The sequence below is a fragment of the Acanthisitta chloris genome, unplaced genomic scaffold (assembly GCF_000695815.1).
Source record: "Acanthisitta chloris isolate BGI_N310 unplaced genomic scaffold, ASM69581v1 scaffold15015, whole genome shotgun sequence".
Taxonomy (NCBI): Eukaryota; Metazoa; Chordata; class Aves; order Passeriformes; family Acanthisittidae; genus Acanthisitta; species Acanthisitta chloris.
The window spans coordinates 1-20,780 of NW_008675467.1; the positions used below are offsets into that span (position 1 = coordinate 1).

Below are 20,780 nucleotides of genomic sequence, written 5' to 3' on the forward strand. Positions count from 1 at the left end.
TACAATATGTACATACATACCCTGGACTAACAGGAGCTCTGTGACGTTAGTGGTCTCTAAGAATTATAAGCTCAGGCTTAATACAGCTGGTCTCCAGATGTCTGCAGTGATCTAGAAGGACTTTGTTTTTAACTTTCCATAAATGTGGGTGGATGATTTTTCTGAATATTTTCCTATCATGCTTATTATACTAATAACATGGTTTTAAAATGCCTTCAAATTGTATTTTCAAAGCCTAACTGACCACAGTGAAGATACTTGCAATAATTCCAGCACTGAAAAAAATTAGTTAGCGTTCTAAATGTTTTAAATTAATTCTTGATTTATTTTAATTTCAAGCATCTTAAATATTGTTTGTACCATTCTCACCCAAACCATTTTGTGCTGAATGCAAAAACTTTTTCTTAAGTGTTGAATTAGAAACTATGGCAACCATTGAGACATTATCTTCGCATTCATGTCTCGCAATATACTTTTGCAGTGTGCCACCCTTGGAGGTAGTGATGGCAACTCATATCTGTTCTTGTTAGTATCCAGCATATTGTATTTCAAATGTTAAAAGATGAAATAGCTCCCCTATATAAGATTCTCTGAACCCCACATCAACATCTCCCCTGGTTTTGGTAAGGCTTTGTTTAGCACAAGAGAAGGATTCTGCAGTCTCAGAAGGAAATAATCACCATGTGAGAGGATGTCTATGTCTGCCCACAGTATGTTAACAAGTAGAGACAGAGGCATACAATGCAATGGGCAACAGGTAACAAAACATTAAAATCTGGTGCACCTGACCCCTTACTTTTTTAAAAAATTCTCCTCTCTCTTCCATTCTTTCAGGTAACCTTTTGGGTTTTTTGATTTTGCAGAATCATCTGAAGGTAGCAGATTTTTTTCAGTTTTGGCATTTCAGGTCCATCTTTGTCATTACATGTTCCTGACAGAGGAAAATAGGAATCAAAGCCTCATTGGAGTATATGATGGTACCCAGGATGCAGTATTTGTCTGAAATTCTATATTAAAACTTTGTGCAACTTTAAAGTGACTTTGTGTCCTATGGTTACTGCTGGGCACATCACATATCTTAGCATGCACTAAAATTGGGCTCAAATGCTTTTGCATCTTAAGGGAAAAATGTGTTACTGTCAGCTCTGTCACTGAATGGTATCTTGATTTTAAAAATAAACCTCACCAAATAATCTGCAGCTGGCAGAGAGTTTACCCAGTTCCATGGGTCTGTCAAAAGTGTGATTAGATATCTCTGCCTTTCATTGCAAAGTGAAATGCTGACATCATATCCTGCACTGCAGGTGACCAGGGTTGCTTTTGGAGGCCCAGGCTGGTAGACTCCCAGGCAGCTTCCTGCCCTTCATCAATGAAGTCACAGGCGTCTCCAGAGACACTGCTAAGCATATCCTGTTGCAATGATCCAGGACTGTTGTCATATGCTTCATTTTTCACCTGCAGGTAAGCCTTATGATTTTTTCCCAGCCAAATACAAAGAAAAGCTGCAGTGTATGTCATCTCCCACTGGCTTCCTTCATTTGCAAGCATCAACACAACACAATTTCTTTTCATGATCAAAACCACTTGCATGTTTTATACCAACAGCTGTCTCAGTACTTTTGAGAGGATGTTTCCTTCAGTTGGAGGAAAGACAACAAATACCACCTCCCCACCAAGCCCCAGCAAGTCAATGTAATAGCACAAAACAGAGCACTACAAGGTCACACCTCTGCATGCGAGAACTGCAGCCTCACTTTGCTCTTCTTTCCTGCCATTCTTGTGCCTCCCTACCAGTAATGCATGCAGGTCTCCATCTACAGCTTGACCTAATGTCTGGTTACAGGTTCACGTAGATACAGCACCTCTCATGCTTTAAGCTTTATGGTTTCCAAGCTCCTTCACTACATTAGCCAAGACAGGCAACTCTTGTATTTGAATTTTAGGCTGGGGATATAGGGATGCAGAACTGAAGGATCATGGGATGCATAGGGATGCAGAACTGAAGGATCAATGCAACAAAATAAAATCCAGGAATGGGCTGTAGGAAGCACTCACTGGTAGGCTTATAACAGGCCTTCTGTAGCTTAAGGTCCATCAGTTTTGGTGCCGTCTCTGAGCAATACAAAGCTGTACTGAAACTGAGATTAATTAGCAAAATTCTTATGGACTTCTAATAGGCTACAATTTCACTCATGTCACTGATAGCCTTCTCAAAAGGCACATGGAGACAGCAGGGGTCCAGCAGCAGCTCCACACTGCTGGAGCCAGCAACTCTGGTTGGGCTCACCACAGGCTGGGCTATCTGCAAGGGAAGCACAATAATTAGCAGAGCTCCCCACAGGCTTCTGTCACACTTGAAATGCAGAACTGTCCCCTCCAGGCACAACCAAATCAAGGAAACCACTGCTGAGGAACATGCTATTTTCCCATGTTAGCTCTCAGAATCCCTAAATGCATGTCACATCTGGAAGGAAATGACACTTGGATTGCAGAGGTTATACATGATTTTGAGAGTACCATGTTGTTAATCCCTTTCCTACAAAGAACAAAAAAAAAAGGATGTTAATTGCAGACTACTCCCCAAGCTTTTAGATCTCATCAACTGCTAAAGAGAAGTTCTCACGATTAAAATAAAGGAAAGGTCCTTAATATCCTATGGATGCTGAGTAAGCCTTCAGGCAGGCAGCTCTCCTGCAATTAATGACATGCTGCGCAAGTGGGAACTGCCTGGGCAATGCAAAATAGAGCTAATGAGAAGCTCTCACCACAAACGACATTTAACTGGAATTGCCTCCATGCAAGAAATAGGTTTGGGGCCATATGGGCATACCAGTAGTTTCTTCTTCCTCTTATTTTACTTTTTGCTGAGGGACCTCTGTTGAGCTGGTCATTTCTGCTTGGCTTCCTTTCAATGTAGCTCAATAATTGGTGCTTACTTGATTAGTAATAACATTTGCCTTCCAAAATTTTTGATTTTTACAGTCTGCTTAACAAAATTACTCCAAATCTTCCTTCTAATTCAGTATATTTTGTTAAATCCTTAAGCTTCTCATTGAAATTCCATACTGGGAAACTCGTTTTGGTGGGAAAGAATAAGATTTCTTTACATTTACCTGCTAAAAGACAATCATCAACTGCTTATTTACATGCATTCAGACTGATGATCCCAAACTCACCTCTGAAAGTGAATGAGTGCCATCACCAGATCAAAATAAATAAATTAACCACCACATATGTAATGTACTATATATACGTGATCCATATAATATATAGGATTTCATTTACTGACAGTGCCAATAGAAGGCTGTTAGGTGTGTTTTGAATAATAGTGCCCTGAACTACCCCACAGAACATCTGCTACAGATCACAATGTACAGTTTTCTAGGTAATAAATCAGAGGAATATATAACTCCTAGCATCCACTTGCATACTTCTGGAAGACAAAATACGATTCAAATCATCTACAAACACTGAACAATTGTGTAAATTTTCTCCTAGTATTGGACTGTATGAGTAATGATTACTAACTAACTAAAGTAATTCTCACCGAAATGGCAAATGCTCCTCTCTGGCAAATGGAGGAATGTCCACAATTGGCACCACAATAAATAGAATACACAAGCTTCAAAAGCACTGAAAGGATGATCTGACATTACATAGGAAACTTCAGCATCCAAAAATCAGACTCCTGAAATGCACAGGTATATATTTTTTCTACCAGCTTTTTTCCCCAATATCGATAAATAAGGCCATTTCAAGTAGGGCCATTATATTGACCTGCACCTCATCCTTATCAAAAGCTGAAAGCATTTGATGAAAATGCTCCATCCTGCAAGAGATGCAGATATGTGTTTGCCAAAGGTGCCACGAACTCGGCTGATCAGACTTCGCACAAATTCTTCACTTCTTCACCAGATGAAGGGAAAGTGAACATGGTTGTCAAACAGGAGGGGAGGATGAATGAGTTGAGATAATCTAAATCAGCTCAAGCTGGGGAAAGGTGTTCAGGGATTTTTAACCATAACTTCTGTTCATTGCATTAAGAACAATATTCCCAAGGAAAAAATAAGTTCATTTTCTGTCACTATGGTGTACAAAATTATTTATTTATTTATTATTAAGAGGTGATGGGGATAGATTTGTCCTCATATACACACATTGATGTAGGATCAATAACCTGTTCTGAGCACAGAGTGACTATTTTAAGAGTCAACAGCAAAGGCATTTTCTATAAGTTTCTATATCCAACTTATTCCCAGGATCAATTTTACTTCATTGTTTGAAAAAGATATAGCACCACTTCAAAAGCATTATGAAATCAAGCCAGTTGGCCACTCTTTAGAAAGCATATTCTTGTTTACATTCAAAGTTTCTCATCACTGTAACTTCCATTTCTGCATCTGCCATGTTAATTTCTGAAGATGCTAGCATAAAACCATTCTGCATTCACTGACTATTTTTATCATGATTACAAACCATCACACTAGCTATTTTCATTGGGTTTCTTGAGTTTCTTAGAACCCTCTAAGTTACAGCTGAGAATATAATGAAGTTATATGAAATATTTGCACAGAGTATACACTAAGGTTTTATCTTATGATCTGTAAATTATTTAAAGTGAGTATCTTCCCCTTCTCACACATGCATTTATATCACAGTACTTCTTTCTGTCTGTTCAAATTTAATGGTTTCAGGACTACCTCTCTCTGATGATACTCAAAAGATTCAGAGCAACCAAAAGTCAGAACACAGCAGTCTTACAAGAGACCTTAGAATAATAGCTACTTATATGGTAAAATTTTGTTTTTAACTATGTTCATCTTTGATAAAAGAGTATTTTTAATACACTGAAAATATAAAGTAAAGATAAGCAACAGACTATTAAACTTCATCTTAAAACAAATTGTGGGCTAGAGAAAACATTTCCAGACAACACAGTTTGCAATTAGAAATCGTGAGTAGCTAATGGAAAATTGTGGGTTTTATTTATTCAGCTTCATGCTACTTTGATGTACAGAGAGTTTGGCTCTTGGCAACTGTCAACATACCAGGATTTAACTGAGTACCAGGAGCACAGACAATTAGTTCTCGAAATGATTAAACATGACTAAACTTAATTCCAGTGACAGGCACACTCAAATCCCAGATTTTCTGATGTCACCTATTGTCAACAGTATACCTACATACTCCAGAACCAACAATTGCAAGGTCAACAAACTACTGCCACATAAACAGTATTTTAACACAGTTTGAAAATGTACTGCAGCAGAATGGATTAGAAATATAACATCTATCCTTGTTAAATAAAACAGAAAATACAAATTGTTAAAAGTATAAATGGGCACCCCAGAGAATACAGATCTGCCAGAACTAATGAGCATCTGGAATGGATGGTTCTTGATGTCCATGTGTTTTTAATAATATTTTATAACTTAAGGAACAGCTTCAATTTCTGCAATGATACAACCCTCTTTTGCTCTCCGAATTAATTTGTTAGCTCTCAGATGAAAGACAAACACATAACTATCCTAAATTCATTCATTTATCAGACTACAAAAAAAAATTGAAAATTAATGAATGAGTGAATGAACACATATTTGAATGTAGTACACCGGCAACAAAAGACATTTCTATGAGATTACAAGGCAGTTCTGAAATGCCTTACTGTACTTGCATTTAAGATGATGCCTAATCTTAGCTTGGTACGAGATGAAGAAAATAGTAATGAAAAATAAACAACCAAAAATGCTCCAAACAAGAAACACAAAATCTTGAAATCAGGCATGCAACCATCAAATCCAAAGCTTTATGACTGTTTTTTATTTACTTACATGTTACAGGACACAAATCAACCAAACTTCAAAGGAGCCTGCTCCCTCAGAGCCAAACAATTACATCTGCAGTTGCTGTTAGTTGGCAAGTGAGCATCTCTATCTGTGTCTCCTCTGAAATAATCCCAAACTGCCTGTTGTTCCAGGCTGTGCTCAGAACCTCTCAGCACCACCACCGTCTCCTCCACAGAGCTGTGCTTACAAATCTCCTCTCCCCCATACTGCAGCATCGCCTACTTGCCTACTGCTGAGGTGTCTGCACTACTGCTCTCCCACAGGCATGGGAGGTCAAGTCAGCACGTGCAGGAAACAGAAGGCAAAGGGGAAAAAACCTCACAAACCCAAATCCAGACACTATGCTCTTTGAGGCTGCACAATTTCCTCAAACTAGCTTTTATTAGCAATAGCTATTGTTCATCTGGTGAGCAGTCCCAAATCACAGCTATAAAAACAGAAATCATTTTAATTCCTTTTATATACAATCACAAAAGCACATACAATATACACCACCTACATTTACTGTTAGCTTCGGGTTTTTTTAATTCTACATCTACTGGAGAAATCAAAAGGGTCAGACAAAAAGCTCTGACAGTAATAGGCACCCTCCAACAGAAAGACAGCAATCAATTACAAACCATCTGCAGAAATTGCAGAGCTGTCACAGACTCATTTACAGCTGCAGTCCAAGTCAGACTGCCTCCGATTCCATGCTTTTTTCCCCTCCTTGTACTTACAAAAACTAGGACAACTTCAGATAATTTTTAAATGACACTAGCAGACCTGCATGCCAACCCAAGAAGCAAACTGCAATACAGCATGGGCAGTTACTTCAGCAAATCATGCAAAAGCCATAATGCTGGATGTGACAGATTGGATGCTGGAAAGAAATCAGGGAGCAGACCTGTCTGTCTTCCCCTCTTTTTTTGAGCTTTAATTGCAGCATGTAATTTAGAGCATTGGAGCAAATTTAGAGCATTCAGAGCATCAACTAGTGTACATCAATTGTTCTCTGTGTACTTAAATCCTCCTGAACTCTCCCTAATTTTCTGTCATCTGGTGTATTTAACACAGACAATCAGGAATGGCTTTGTTCTTCTGCTAAAACAAAGCTCATGCCCCAGAATCTCCTCCCCTGCAGCAGGACAGAAGATTACCCATGTATGTCCACACAATGCACAGGGAACAGTGCATGCTCTGGGGGAGCAGAGCACCCCAAGGTGCCTGGGGGAACCTGGCCTGGTGCAACCAGCCATCAAGGCATCCTAAGCATTGGGGTCACCTCTGCTGTGCTCCCGCAAAGATCCCCACTCCTAAAACCAGCAGAATCCCTGAAACAGGACACTAGAGAAATCCACAATACTCTTTCCAAAGGAACAATATGTCCCAAGGGGAGAAAATCCAGATTATTCTTGTCTGGTTGCAAAGACTTTTGGGAAGCATAAGCAACACAGGATATAGATAATTTTTGTGGGAATCCCCTTGTGCTGCAGGAGATAGCCTGAAGAGCCATGATCACTGGGCTTCTCCTTATAATCTAGGGCCACTGCATAAAGTCACCTGTATTAGACTGAAATAGATTACAAAGTAATTTGAAAAGTAAGAGATGAACAGCTCCTCTCAGTAGGTATGGTTAGAGGCACAATATATCTTCCCTGTTCCAGTCTTCTGAGTTTTTACATTCTGCCTCATCTCTACCAATTTTTCATACAACCTCGTACAAGACAGTAATATATTCCAAACCCATAAAAACTCTAACTTCACTCCTGTTATGCAAGAGTGTAACGCAAGTGTTATCATAAATTTGCTTGGAGATACAACCAACTCATCAACAGAATTAAAAAAAAAACATTTCTGTTGTCAGAATGGCAATGCCTGATAAAATCACAGCCACCAACATGAAAGCACTACCCACGCTAGCAGCTGGGAGGTTCAAAACAACATGCACTTGAGTTGGACACAGGTTGCAGTTTGAATGACTCAGAGCAAAATGGACAAAAATATTGTTCTTTGGAGACCAATGCATTTGAAGGTGGACACAAATTCCGGGCATTCCAAAGTCCTGACTGGGAGAAGGTCTGAGCATTCATTGAAGTCAAACAGTAACTGCAGACACATAAAGGCTCTCCAAATTAGAGAGTGGGAATCATTGGCTCTCAAACCCTGCACCTATGCAAGTCTGCAGTCCAGTCTAAAACTACTGACATTAAGAGATTATTGCTATGGTCACTGCAGTCTTAACAGCAAGCCCTGGAATTATCAGCAAAAAGAAAACACAAACCAAACTGAATCAGTTAGAAAGCTGTAGCAGTTTACTGTTCTCTGCAGGAACTGGATTCAAGCAACACGGAAAGACAAATTTGACAAGTCTCCACCTGTTTGCCATTTGCCCCCATCACACTGCTCTTGGAAATGCAGCAACTGTGCCAGAGATGCTGCCCTGTCAGGGTGACCTCAAGACAATAAAACACTAAGTACAGCTAATAAGCATACAAAATTTTCCAGATTAGTGCCATATGTTAAATTATTTCCTACAAAATGCAGAACATTAACACTACAACACTGTCTTTTTGCTCACAAGGATTGTTGTGTCAAGCATGTTCTTACCCTGAAAGGAGGATCAGTCTTCTCCCTGTGTGGCACTTGGTCCAGAGTGCCATCAGTACTGCTCCTTTTCAAGCTGGATGTGACATCAGGCACATTACTAAAATCTGCATTCAAAAGAAAACAAATAAATAAATTAAAGCGTTATAGAAAGGAACCAGAAAAGTATTTGGTCTTACCTGCAAATACTTTTAGTAGAATTATCATAGGCGGCGAGAAGGAATACAAAATTTGCAAGACTCCCCACACCTCAGAAAACAATGGAAGATGACAAAACAAGAACAACTATGCCTGGGAACTCTGCTTTCCAAACAGTAGCTGGACATATGAGACTGTCGGAAGCAACATGCATATCTGATCTACCAAAATAAGCCTAACACTCTTGCTAACTCTGCTTTCAAAGGCAGCACTATATATATAATCTGCACACTCTGTGCTGAGACAACCAGTGAGGATAATTAAATGCACTCAGTAGTTCTCCCTGGATGAACGCACCATTGTTCGACAAGACTTAGTCCTGAATCCCTTAAAGATTCAAGAAGAAAAGAGAATTTTGCCTCGGAACAAAGATCGCAGTTCATAATACAGACAAAATCCCATCTTACTAATAGTTTGCCAATTTTACTGTTTGGAGTCCAATTGCATAGCAGCTGGCACAATGCAAAAATCAGAGGCAGCACTGCCCTGCCCTTCTTACTGACAGACTGCAGCTTTCAATAACTTTTATGTGAAAACTCAAGATCTATCCAACAATGTTGAACATTCATATAAAAAATGATGTTATTTTTCTTCAAGTTTTTTCAATTGGATGCTTAAAATTTGCAGAGATGTTTACATGGAAATTCTAGTTAAAATCTTAGAAATGAAGAAGTGATTTTTGATCTGCAGTATTATTAATTCATATAGCTGAAAATCATAAAGCAGCCACCAAAAACAAAATGCAGATTTTCAGCAACTTCAGATGATAAAATAGGAATAAAATGAAGGGGGGTTAAAATTTGCTTTGTTTCCTAGCCTTTAAGCCTCTAGAGTATAGCTCACACCGGATTACCACATTTTCAAACTCCTTCTCAACACCTACAAATGCTGGAGATTTATTTTTAAGTGAAAGGTAAGATTTTCATTTAATTACTGACACCAGCAGCTGAGATGGTAATTGAAACAAATAGCACTGATCTTGCAGTAAAATCATGACAGCTAGCAATAAAGAAATTGTGAAGGACAACAGAATCTATCCACCTGGGTATTGCTGTTGCCCTGTCCACGCAGAGCAGGACCAGCTCCTCTCAGCAAAAATTGACAGCAGGGAGGGAAATGGGAATTTTAAGCCCAGAACACCACCTTACAGCCCATGAGAAGCATTCCTGGGAGCACAAAACATGGCAGACAGACTCCAGAGGAAAGTCAAGAGAAAGACATGCAAGTAACTTAGCACAATGTCATATTGATACTTAGTTTTTCCATATGTTATTAAGGTGCCCCGGTCAAGTTTAGCATTGATGCTGACACTTTCAATGCAGATGCCAAAGACTTGACTATTCTGTCATTTCCCTATCCTTGCAGAAGCAAGGTCCCATCACTTTCCTCAAGCTTTTTTACTTTTTCCTCCTGGAGTCAAGTGTGGCTCCTGGTATTTCAGAGCCTATATAACATGCAATACCCCAAGAGTTACCACTTTTGCAGAAAAAAACCCACATTTTACACAACTCCACCAAGCAGCCACTTAACAAAAAGTCTGTCATGTCTATTATTATTATGCTTTTCCCTCTCTTCCTTCACCAAGCCTTATAATTTTCTCCTTCCCTCTGGACTTTTAAAGTAATTTTGAGTCTCTCTCCTGTACATGAGTACACATGAATGCTTATTGATTTCCACCACCGTCAGCTCCTGAGTATACAAAAGGTAAGCCAACCCCTAAAACTTGAAATTACTTTTAAATAACGTTTTCTTCAGGATAAGGTGATACCAAGGATATTATTTCCAATTGTTTCCCAGTTGTGCTCTTTTCATTTGCCTTCTGGGTTTTAATGCCTTTCTCCCCCAGACCTCCAAACAACAAGACACCTGAGATAGATTTTGCAGGAGCATAAAGGATGTAGAGTTTGATCTCAGGTAGCTAGCTGGTGAAAAAAACCCCCGTGTCCTTTCCCTGGTTTTACAAAGTAAACATTTATGTCCTTTACAAAGCAGTAAAACTAACCTATGCAAGCAATGAAGAGAAAGCATAAATGTGGGAGGAGGAATATGGGGTAAAACAATCAGCAGAGAACATAAACAGAAGAAATCAGGATAACAATACCCAAAGTAGGCAAACAGAATATTGTATCGCTTTGCCTCCCTTCCCCCTCATCTTTGCTTTTCCATTGTAGTCTATAAGACTGTCAGAGGTAGGTCTATATAGTCTTGCCCATTTTTACAGCATTTGCTCTTGGCAAAATGGGTTGCTGATGATGGCTAAGAAACAGTAAATGTTATTTGAAACAGCAAAACCTAAAAAAAGTTACACTGAAAGGATCCAAGGTGAAAAAAGACATCCTACTGCGTGTTATATGCTGAACTAACAGGGAGAGGGAAGGAAGGAAGGATGTATGGCTTGTTGACCAGCTTAGCATCCATATCCTGTCTCCTCTTCCTTCTTTTGCAGTGGGAGCAGACTTCCTTTGGATCTGCCCCTACAAACCATTCCCAAAGAGCACAGAAGCATCAACATCAGCTGCATAACTACAAAAAATTTTAACAACAATGTAAAAAAAAATCAAGAAACAAAAAATTAGTAGAACTTTAGAGAATGGGTAATTTCTAATGAGAAGCCTAAGGACATTAACACAGCAGCAAGTTTAATATTAAAATTCTCTCTCCTTCTAGTACTAAATGGAAGGGGAGTAACATAGCCAAACCCTAAAAAATGTATTTTCTCTAAACGTTCAAATTTGTATTTAGCTCTACAATGGAATTCATACTGTATAAGATGTTCAAAAGTAGCAATGTAAAACTGTTATATTACAGGCTGGGTAATCACTATCCTTTCAGGCAAAACTAACAATAAAACTGTAGAGATCATGCACAGAATGAAGAAAAACGTTATCACTGTGCAAGTATACATTTGTTCCAGTACATAACATTCTGGATCTTTGTTGGGAATGAGCACAGAAAAGCATGCAAGGAGATATATGTTCCTAAATATCATCCAAATTCAAGGTCAAATCAGCACTTCCTGTCTTTTTTCCTTTAGATATTAATGTTATTTAAACAAAACAAAACAATCTCTGATTTACTATAATTATATTTCTGTCTACTTAAAGAAAACATGGACTACTTCACTGGAAACATTGCTTGAGAGGCTTTCCAGCATGGTAAATGGTGAGCATATCATGGCTAAATCTGCCCATACAGCTCCATTACAGTAGTACACTTGATTTATTCTACTGACATACTTGTGATAAACCTGCCTAGAAGATAAATGGGACTGATAATAACGAGCGAAACAAAACATGGTTTAAATCTTTCAACATAATTTTTCTCTGCTGCAGTACACCTCTATGTCCTGTTTACACACACACGTATTTGTGCTTGGTGAGTTGAAATGTATATCACTTCCATCTGGGATACAGCAACCTCTTAAGCAGGAGAGTCTCCAGACATGAAAATACCAAGTCAGTGTGATGGGTTGACCCTGATGCCAGGTGCCCACCAAAACTGCTCTATCACGACTCTCCTCAGCTGGGCTGAGGGAAGAAATATATTGAAATGCACATGGGTCAAGATAAGGACAAGGAGATACCACTCACCAGTTACCATCATGGGAAAAACAGACTTGACTTGGGGAAATTAGTCTAATCTATTACCAATCAAATCAGAGTAGGGCAATGAGAAATAAAATCAAATCTTAAAACCCGCTTCTCCCTATCCCTCCCTTCTTCCCAGACTTAAGGTCACTCCTGAGTCTCTCCCTCCTCCCACTCAGCAGCACAGGGGGACAGGGAATGAGGGTTGTGGTCAGTTCATCACATGTTTTCTCAGCTGCTCCTTCCTCCTCAGGAGGACTCCTCCTCACACTCTTCCCATGACCAGTGTTGGGTCATCCCATGGGAGATAGTGCTCCATGAACTTCTCCAGCATGAGTCCTTCCCACAGGTTGCAGTTCCAGCATGGATCCCTCCCATGAGGTGCAATCCTTCAGGAACAGACTGCTCCAGATTTGGTACCTTGCAGGGTCCTAACTCCTGCCAGCAAACGTGCTCCAGTGTGGGCTTCCCATGGGGTCACAGCCTTCTTTGGGCATCCACCTGCACTGGTGTGTGTTCCTCCATGGGCTGCAGGTGGATCTCCGCTCCACCATGGACTTCCATGGGCTGCAGAGGGTCAGCCTGCCTCACCATGGTCTTCACCACGGGCTGCAAGGTCTGCTCTGGCACTTGGAGCACCTTCTCCCCCTCCTTTACTGACTTCGGTGTCTGCAGTTGTTTCTCTCACATATTCTCACTCTGCTCTCTGGCTGCAATTGTGCAGGGTTTTCTTCCCTTCTTAAATATGTTGTCCCAGCAGTGCTACCACTGTCATAGATGGGCTCAGCCTTTGCCAGTGGTGGGTCTGTACTGGAGCCAGCTGGTACTGGCTCCACTGGATATAGGGCAAGGTTCCAGAAGCTTCTTACAGATCCCTGCAAAAACTTGCCACAGAACCCAATAAAACAGCTTGTAAACAAGAGTAGCAATCTCAGATAAGCATTAGAATTCCCAAAAAAGCACAAGGGAGAAAATGCCATTATGTAAAAAGCTTAACTATGTCACATGCAATGCATACAAAACTTTTTTCTTGGTCTCTAGCAATGAACCACCAAGTTCTAAGGACCTGTTCTGCACCTTCAGCTACCAACAGCATTACCAAAGAAAAATGCCATTACTCTTGCAACATTGTGTCTTGCTGCAGGCAGATATGTGACTCATAATCATTCAACAGAAATTATACTGTAACCACTAAAAACTGAAAGAAAGTATACTTCCTAAGTCATGCTCCTCACTGCTCATCATTCAATTAAAAGTAGGCACAGAGCACACAGATGGGACAGTTGGTTAGTAAAACAAACACATGCAGCATATCCAAAAGCTCTGTACGCCTACGGGAATGTCTCTTCCCATGTTGATGCAGTGATACACGTACAAGTGGTGAATGTGGAAGTTATTCACGTGTTTGTGTTCAGTGAGGTACAATGGAAACGCATCCTCCAGCAGATGTGTGAGACAATAATAATCTGTGCTGCAATCCCAGCCAAGAAACCAAAGGAAATCAACTGGAAAATATCAACACCAACCATCCGGCCATTCATTTACCATAAAGAAGCCATCAACAAATGCAAATGTCACTTTTTTCTCTTTTTCTGTTTAATTAACGAAGAAGCCTTAATTACTTTCTAGTCAGCACTGCTCTTACCAGTTTAGCTGCTCACTGCAAAGGAAAAATCATCATGAGGAGAAAGTAGGAACTAAGGATCCTGTTCTTTTATAATTCTTTTTCATAATACATCAGAACTTGTTCTGTTTCAGACTTCTCTCACCAATTTCCAAAAATGCCAAATAATCATCACAAGCATGTCAAGTGTTATCAAATGTCAAGCACTGTGTAGGTGGCATAACCACCCTCTTTTTCAAACTATGGAAAGGGGGGTGTTTCCACCTGCCACTCTAATGACAACAATAAATTGAACAAAAAATTCCTTCTATCTCTACATGAGAAGACAACACAGCAAAATTAAATGTACTCAAGTCTCTCACTCCAAGACAATCTAAGACCACTGCAGGGCATAATTTTCAGAGATGTAAGGAGCAGCAGTTCTGTGCATCTCTTGATAAGTATACTCAGTAATAGGAGAGCAGGAGAGAGAAATGAAGTTGCATGCTTTGCCAGATTCAGGTGAAGAAACTGAACCTATGTGTGCCTCAGCCAAGGTAAGATACTTGATAAACAGCTAGTAGCTCTGAGTCCTTCTCGGTATCTCTCACTTCAACTGATCCACTTACTGCATCACATACAATAAAACAAACAGATTCAGACTCTGTAGGTCATGGTAAAGCTAGTCCCATAGGACTTGGCCAAACCAGGCTGAAATCTGTCTGTCCTCAACAGGCAATTAATGGCTAGAAAATGACCATGCCTGAGGTGGATGCAAGCCAAGTTGCACTCATGCAGATCAAGAGGATTAAACCTTCCTTAGCTCTCTACATTTAAAACCTGGCATATAAATTGAATCTCAAGAGCATGGATTTTAATAATTTATTTGACTGATGATGGGGAAAGAGCATGAGGCTACACAGCTGGTGAATAGCATCCAATAGCTATGTTTAAAGAAGGAATGAGAATGTTGGGGCAATCTAGTGTTGGAAACTACAGATTTCTGAACTGTGCAGTAGCCTAAGGTTTTCACAATCAATTCAAGGAAAGAAAAATTTAAAATATGGAGATAAATGGAATATGATATACATACAGTATGGGTAAACAGACTGTGTCAAACTAATCTGACATCTGCCTTTGATAAAAAGTGGTTGTCTTTAAAGACAAAGAACATGGGATATATCCAAACTTCTGGAAGTTTAGTTTAAAAAAAAAAAAAAAAAAAAAAAAAGAGAAACCTCTAAAATATCCCAAGGGAAATTATTAACTAAAATGAAAAGGATAGGAATTAAAACAAGGCAGAACTAGCTAGAAGGTAAGATAACAATAGATTGGTCTGAATCAACTTCTAGGCCTGGGAAAGGCTAGATTGTAGATTTTGTCTGAGATGGGTTTGGGGACCAATTTTACTTGGTATTTTCATTATTTTTCTCAGCAAATAAAGTACAACAGGAAGCACTCCAATTAAATAATCATTCCAAGTTAATACACAGCATTACTTAAGAGCATGATTGGAGATGCATAAAGAAGGTGCAGGATGACCTTGAAGCTGGAGCCACAGTCCTAGAATGAAATCACATAGAACAAAGTTTCAGGGACCAGTAAAAAGACTTCCTTCTATAAGCTGTGATTCATCAGCTGGAAACATGAAAGAAGAGAAGTGTGGAAGTGTGGAGAAGGGGTTAACATGGAGCTGTGAGCTACAGCTACTTAAGCAATGGTCAAGGCCAGCAGATACTGATCAGTTATAACACTGGCCAGGAATATGTCTATGCTGGCAATTAAAAGACTGGCTTTCAACCTGCACATGAACAAATTTCTGTAACAGGTTTACCTAGGCACAAAGAATACAAGCAGTCTATCCTACCCTAAAATGGAATAGGATAAATGTATCAATAGGGTTGTTGAAAGCCTTGACTAGCAGAGAACTGGACATGCCAAGTCTGGAAATTTCTTCCCATCCTGGGTTTGTCTATCACCAGTGTAGCACAAATGCCTAAACAGAGCTGCACAGGCAAAGAGATGGCCAGAAATCTAGGTCTGCTCAGTAGAGCACAAGAAATAATTTAAGTTTCATGAATACTGGTGTTTAAAGATCCTGGAAAAGAACATTTATGAATAAGAGAACACTTATATCACAGGTGCACATTGGTGAAGATTCATTGGTCAAGAGCCCCAACAGTTGTCTTCCATCCCAGCTGCTTGCACTTGAAAGGGAAATGGGGCTCTCACTTCCTGTCCTCTCTGCTGCAGTTTTTAATCTGCAGTAGTTAGATGCTTCAGATATGGCAACATGCATACAGAGCTTCAAGGTATTATGATTGGTTTGGTCTAGTGTATAAAAGATTGATACCTTGATCTCAGATCAGAATAAATGACGCATTTTTTGACACTGGTATTGTCCAATGATTTCAGACTGCAAAACAGCAATAAAGTGGACAACTACTTATTCCTGAGAATATTAATATGAATTTTAGCTTGAAAAAAAATTGGATCCACAGCTATAAGGAATTGTAGGAGGTCCAAGCTGTCCACTAGGAAAGAATGCATTCAATATTTTTACTAATTCCCAAATGTTCTAAAAACTGCTAATAAAACACAACCAAACTTCAGCATGTAGGATATTCTCCTTCTCCCCATTACAGAGAGTTTCTGTAACACAGCTTTATGGTTTAGATGGAAATGAGATATTACATTTGGGTAATAAAGTTAAGCCAGGTGTATGGAAAGCTGCATTTTTCATTGTTGTGCAAATTCTCCAGACTAATCAGTTAATTATCATAAGCTTACAGTTCCCATATTCTTCTAGCCAATGTTACTATCAAGAGAAAAGTAAACTTCCAAGAGAGAAGGCAACAAGTATTTCCAAAATCCCTGGTGCAAATAATACCAAAGTCTGAGCCAGCTCTCAGAAAGGTACAAAGCTTTGGTGGTCTTAATGCCTTCAGACTTACTGAAAAACAGGGAGTGGTAGGTAAACCATTCCAGCATTGCCTGGAGAAGGGAAATATCAGTGTAGTGAACTCTAAAAATGCTCCCTTGGAGACCAGTCCTCATAACTTCAGTTAAACAATTCAGGCTGGCAGGTAGCACGCATGTGCTTATTTGTTTTGATTCAATACAACTATATATATATCAGGTTTTCAACAGTATATTTACTCTTTTATAACATAACAAAGTTGAAAAAATAGGTCTGTAAGCATTTCCTTCTGTACCCTTTTCCTTTCTGAAAGACTTCAAGAAGTATCTTTGAAAAAGTAACAGTTGATCCAAAGGAATTTATTGAATGGCTTTCAAGAGACATTTTCACAATCTCTGTTAAAGAAGGCATCCAAGTTTCACCAGAGAGATATGAAGGATTCTGGGTTCACTAGTTCAGCTATGAGTAACTCATATGTCTTGCTTATGTGAGGATAAGACCTTTCAGGTATTTGGCTCATGTTACCACCTGGGATCAGCATGGAAGGGGCACCCAGCAGTTCGCATTTAGGACAGAGCCAACACAATCTCTACAGCCCTTTAGATTTCTGTCTAGAACACACTAACTGTGGTTAGGAAAAAAAGCAATGGAAGATTCCATGGAAGATTCAATAACTGACCCACAATGGCCATTTGCACTGGAGAAATTGCTAGTAAAAGTGAGGAGAGTCTAGAAGATGAGGTGTGGGGACATAGCTAAGCAGGTTTAGTAAAGTGATTTCTACCTAGGAAAAGCAGACTGAAAGGTCCTACTTTACCTTAAACTATTCATCTATTTCCTCTGCATGTCACAGTAGCAAATAAATAAACAAACAAATCCATTTTCTGCACTCTTACATCTTACTAGTATAAGCCTTGACATAATGAAAAATGGCTGCTACACACTGAGGTTATTAATGAGAGGTTTTATGGCCACATTTGATTTCTAGGCCAAAAACTGTCTCCAGGTAGCTTCTACACAAAGAAAGATCTAAGAGAAGGCGAGTAGGTTGCAGCCACAGATGAGAAATATCCACTGAAACATACCATATCTTCTATAACTTCAAGCTGAAAGCCAAAGCAACTTCATTCATTTTTTATCTTCATTGAGGTTCTCTATGAATCTGGGCAAGAGACTGAGTTACCATGGGACCCCAAGTGCAAATTCTTATTAATCTCCAAGTAAGTTTTCTGGATTTGAGTGTTCATGTTAGCTCAATTCATGGAATTTACGTAAGTTTTTAACTATTGCACCCTGCCAGTCCATCTTCCCCTCCACAGCCAGTACTCCCAGGCAAGTGTTCCTGCTTAAGCATTCACACTGCAAAACGAGAGTAAATTCAAATTTATTTGCAGGCAATAAGTGTGGTTATTGACTGTACAGTGGTTTACAGCTTTCATGCTGCTTTAACCAACAGTTAAAAAGATAGTGAAATACTAAATTTATTATCAATTCAAAAACACCTTCTTATTTTTGCCTAGGAAATTTTCAAGTTCTTCTAAAAGCCTTTGAGCTAACTTCAGAAAACATCTAGCCCAAATTCTCATCGCTGAATTAATGTCTTGTGTCTACTAATACAACTAACTTCAGTTTCTAGAAAAATAAAATGAAACATGTTAGAGAAACACAAATACAATTAACTGCATTTAATAATACAGAAATTCTTAAATCTATGAGATATTTTGGCTTTTAGCACTTGTTGGTGCTCTGGCAGTTTGTAACCTATTCTGGGACTGGCTGGTAGGTATGTCCCCAGCTTAGCTTCAAGGCTGTAGCAACTGACTCTTTGGTGTTGCTAGAAACTCACTCAGGAATTCATTCAAGATGTTAAATCTGGAAAGAAAATTAGCATTCAGCTGTCATAACATCAGACTTCCTAGATAGGGTTCTTAAACACAGAATTACTACATGTGTGTCATTAACAAGACTAATTGTTACCAAACAAGACATGCAATTACAGGCCAGACAAGAAGGTTCCCTTCATGGCCCCTCTCATCCATATGTTTTGGCGTCAGGGAACAAACAGTAAAACATCAGAAGGTGCTTTACGTGCTTCCCAATATACAGTGCAACCAGGCTGCTTCTTTTTGCAGATGTGATACTGCCTAGACAAAGAGAAAGTCTTATTTCGGGGTAGCATCTGAATTGCTAGAACAAGACAAGTCTTTCTCATTTGTTTTTCCCCTTCAGTGAGAAGAGTGATGCTTTTTCTTTAAACATTCCCCATTTTCAAGTTCAGAAAAAGGCAGTGTGTTCATGCAAATATTCTTGTATAATACAGCTTGCTCAAGACATGTTGGGCCACATGCTGAACCATAGCTTAGCTCCAGTCAGCCACCTACTTGTGCAAGTTTAACTTTCTGTAGGCTGCTTTATGCTCTTTTTAATTTCCTTTTTTTTCCCCTAAATATCTACAGAAGCATGCATTTTGAAGCTGGAGCCTAGTCCTTTACATCCCTTGAGAGTTCCTTTGTCCATTAACTGTTCATCATGAGGCAAAGTAATTTGACCCATTTCCTAATTCACTAATCAACGGGAGATACAAATTAGCAGCATAATAGGAAATAGCTGCCTGCACTTCTGTAGCAATGCATGATTAGCCCCTGCATCTCAGTGGTATGTTTCTACAGGGTTATTCAGCATTCTAAACTTTCTCTGTCCAGGTATCTGTCATTCAGACAACTGTTCAGGCTTTTCAGTTTTAAGGTTAACAGTTCACATTGGCTTCTCAAATTGTTATCTAAATACATGTTTCCTAAGTGTATAACAAATGCCTTCTTAAATATAGTCTGACTGGAGGCCGCTGCTAGCTGTAGCTAGTGCATCACCCTTCTATTCCAGTTCAACAAATGGAGATGTGTGGCTGCAGTATGGAGGAGGAAGACACAGAAGAGCCCATGCTGGGTGGCCACCATCCTCTACAAGTCAGCAAAGGCTGCAGCCCACTGCTGCCATTAGGTCATCCAGGCTGCAGCTGCTGGACATGGTGGGGTGCTTATAGTGGTCTCATTTTTGCTGCTACTGCAGGACTGCTCACATTGGACAGCTTTGGTCACTCTCAGAGGTCATTTGCACCGAGGAGAGTTAGAAAGCAAATGGAGCTAGTCCTGCCCAGATACCAAGTGTACCATTTTAGTGGTACATTTTCTTCTCCATCTCGGATTTATAGTCACAAAAGTAATGAAAAGAGAAAGGAAAAAGGGAAAAAATGTCACTTAATAGTTTAGCAAGAATTTGTGGCTAGCTTAGACAGTTTTTATTATTACTCAACCTAACTTACTTCTGTGAAACACCGCATACTTAAGGCACTAGTCTACATGTGGATGTCTTCAACTTTATCATAATTAATAACTCTCCTTGATGTCCATATTGTCACTCTACAGAATTCAGTATGAAGGACAATGTGATGATCTATGCCTACATATTATCACTGAGCCAGAAGGTAGAGTTCCACAGGGTTTAATGGAGTTTACACCAAGAGAAAAACCATAATTTGGCCTCCTGACATCACCGGGATTAAATCATAGCAGCATTTAGCAAAACAGAACAGAATGCTCTTTCAGTAGAAAAGCACAATGAAGAGCATTTAAGACTGTCCCATTTTATAGCATAAAATGTCTTTTAATTTGCAGCACACACATCTAGCAGGAAGCCAAGAGGACAGTTTGTCAAGTGCTACCAAGAGTTCATTAAACCACCACTCTTGGGAAACACTGTATTGCAAAACATGCAGTAGGCAACAAGTGCTCCTATGGATCCAGCTTCTGAAGAGAGCTTTCTCTGAATTAACCTCTACGCTGCTACAGGTCCAGTTATTGTCACAGGCCAGACCTAGTCCTTCCCCAGTGATTCATGAGAGTGCAGGACAAAATCACTTGTGTTAATGGCGTGCAAATAGCTGGAGCAGGAGCCAACCTAGCACACTTGTCCAAGACTGTGGTAAAAACACACCTCACCTCTGAGCTTGCTCTGATGAACATGTCCTATCACATCTATGTGGC

At 39.5% G+C, this 20,780-nt stretch overlaps 1 protein-coding gene across 1 annotated transcript in view; it reads right to left on the reverse strand.

The window, feature by feature from the left end:
* Positions 1–2,170: 2,170 nt before the first annotated feature.
* Positions 2,171–20,780, reverse strand: part of LOC103803228 (T-lymphoma invasion and metastasis-inducing protein 2-like) — a gene marked incomplete at its 5' end in the record, with an annotated part of 55,821 nt that continues 37,211 nt past the window's right edge. Inside the window, 2 exons of the mRNA XM_009075771.1 lie at positions 2,171–2,302; positions 8,436–8,539. Of these exons, the coding sequence (XP_009074019.1) occupies positions 2,171–2,302; positions 8,436–8,539 (236 nt within the window). The remainder of the gene's footprint in view (positions 2,303–8,435; positions 8,540–20,780) is intronic.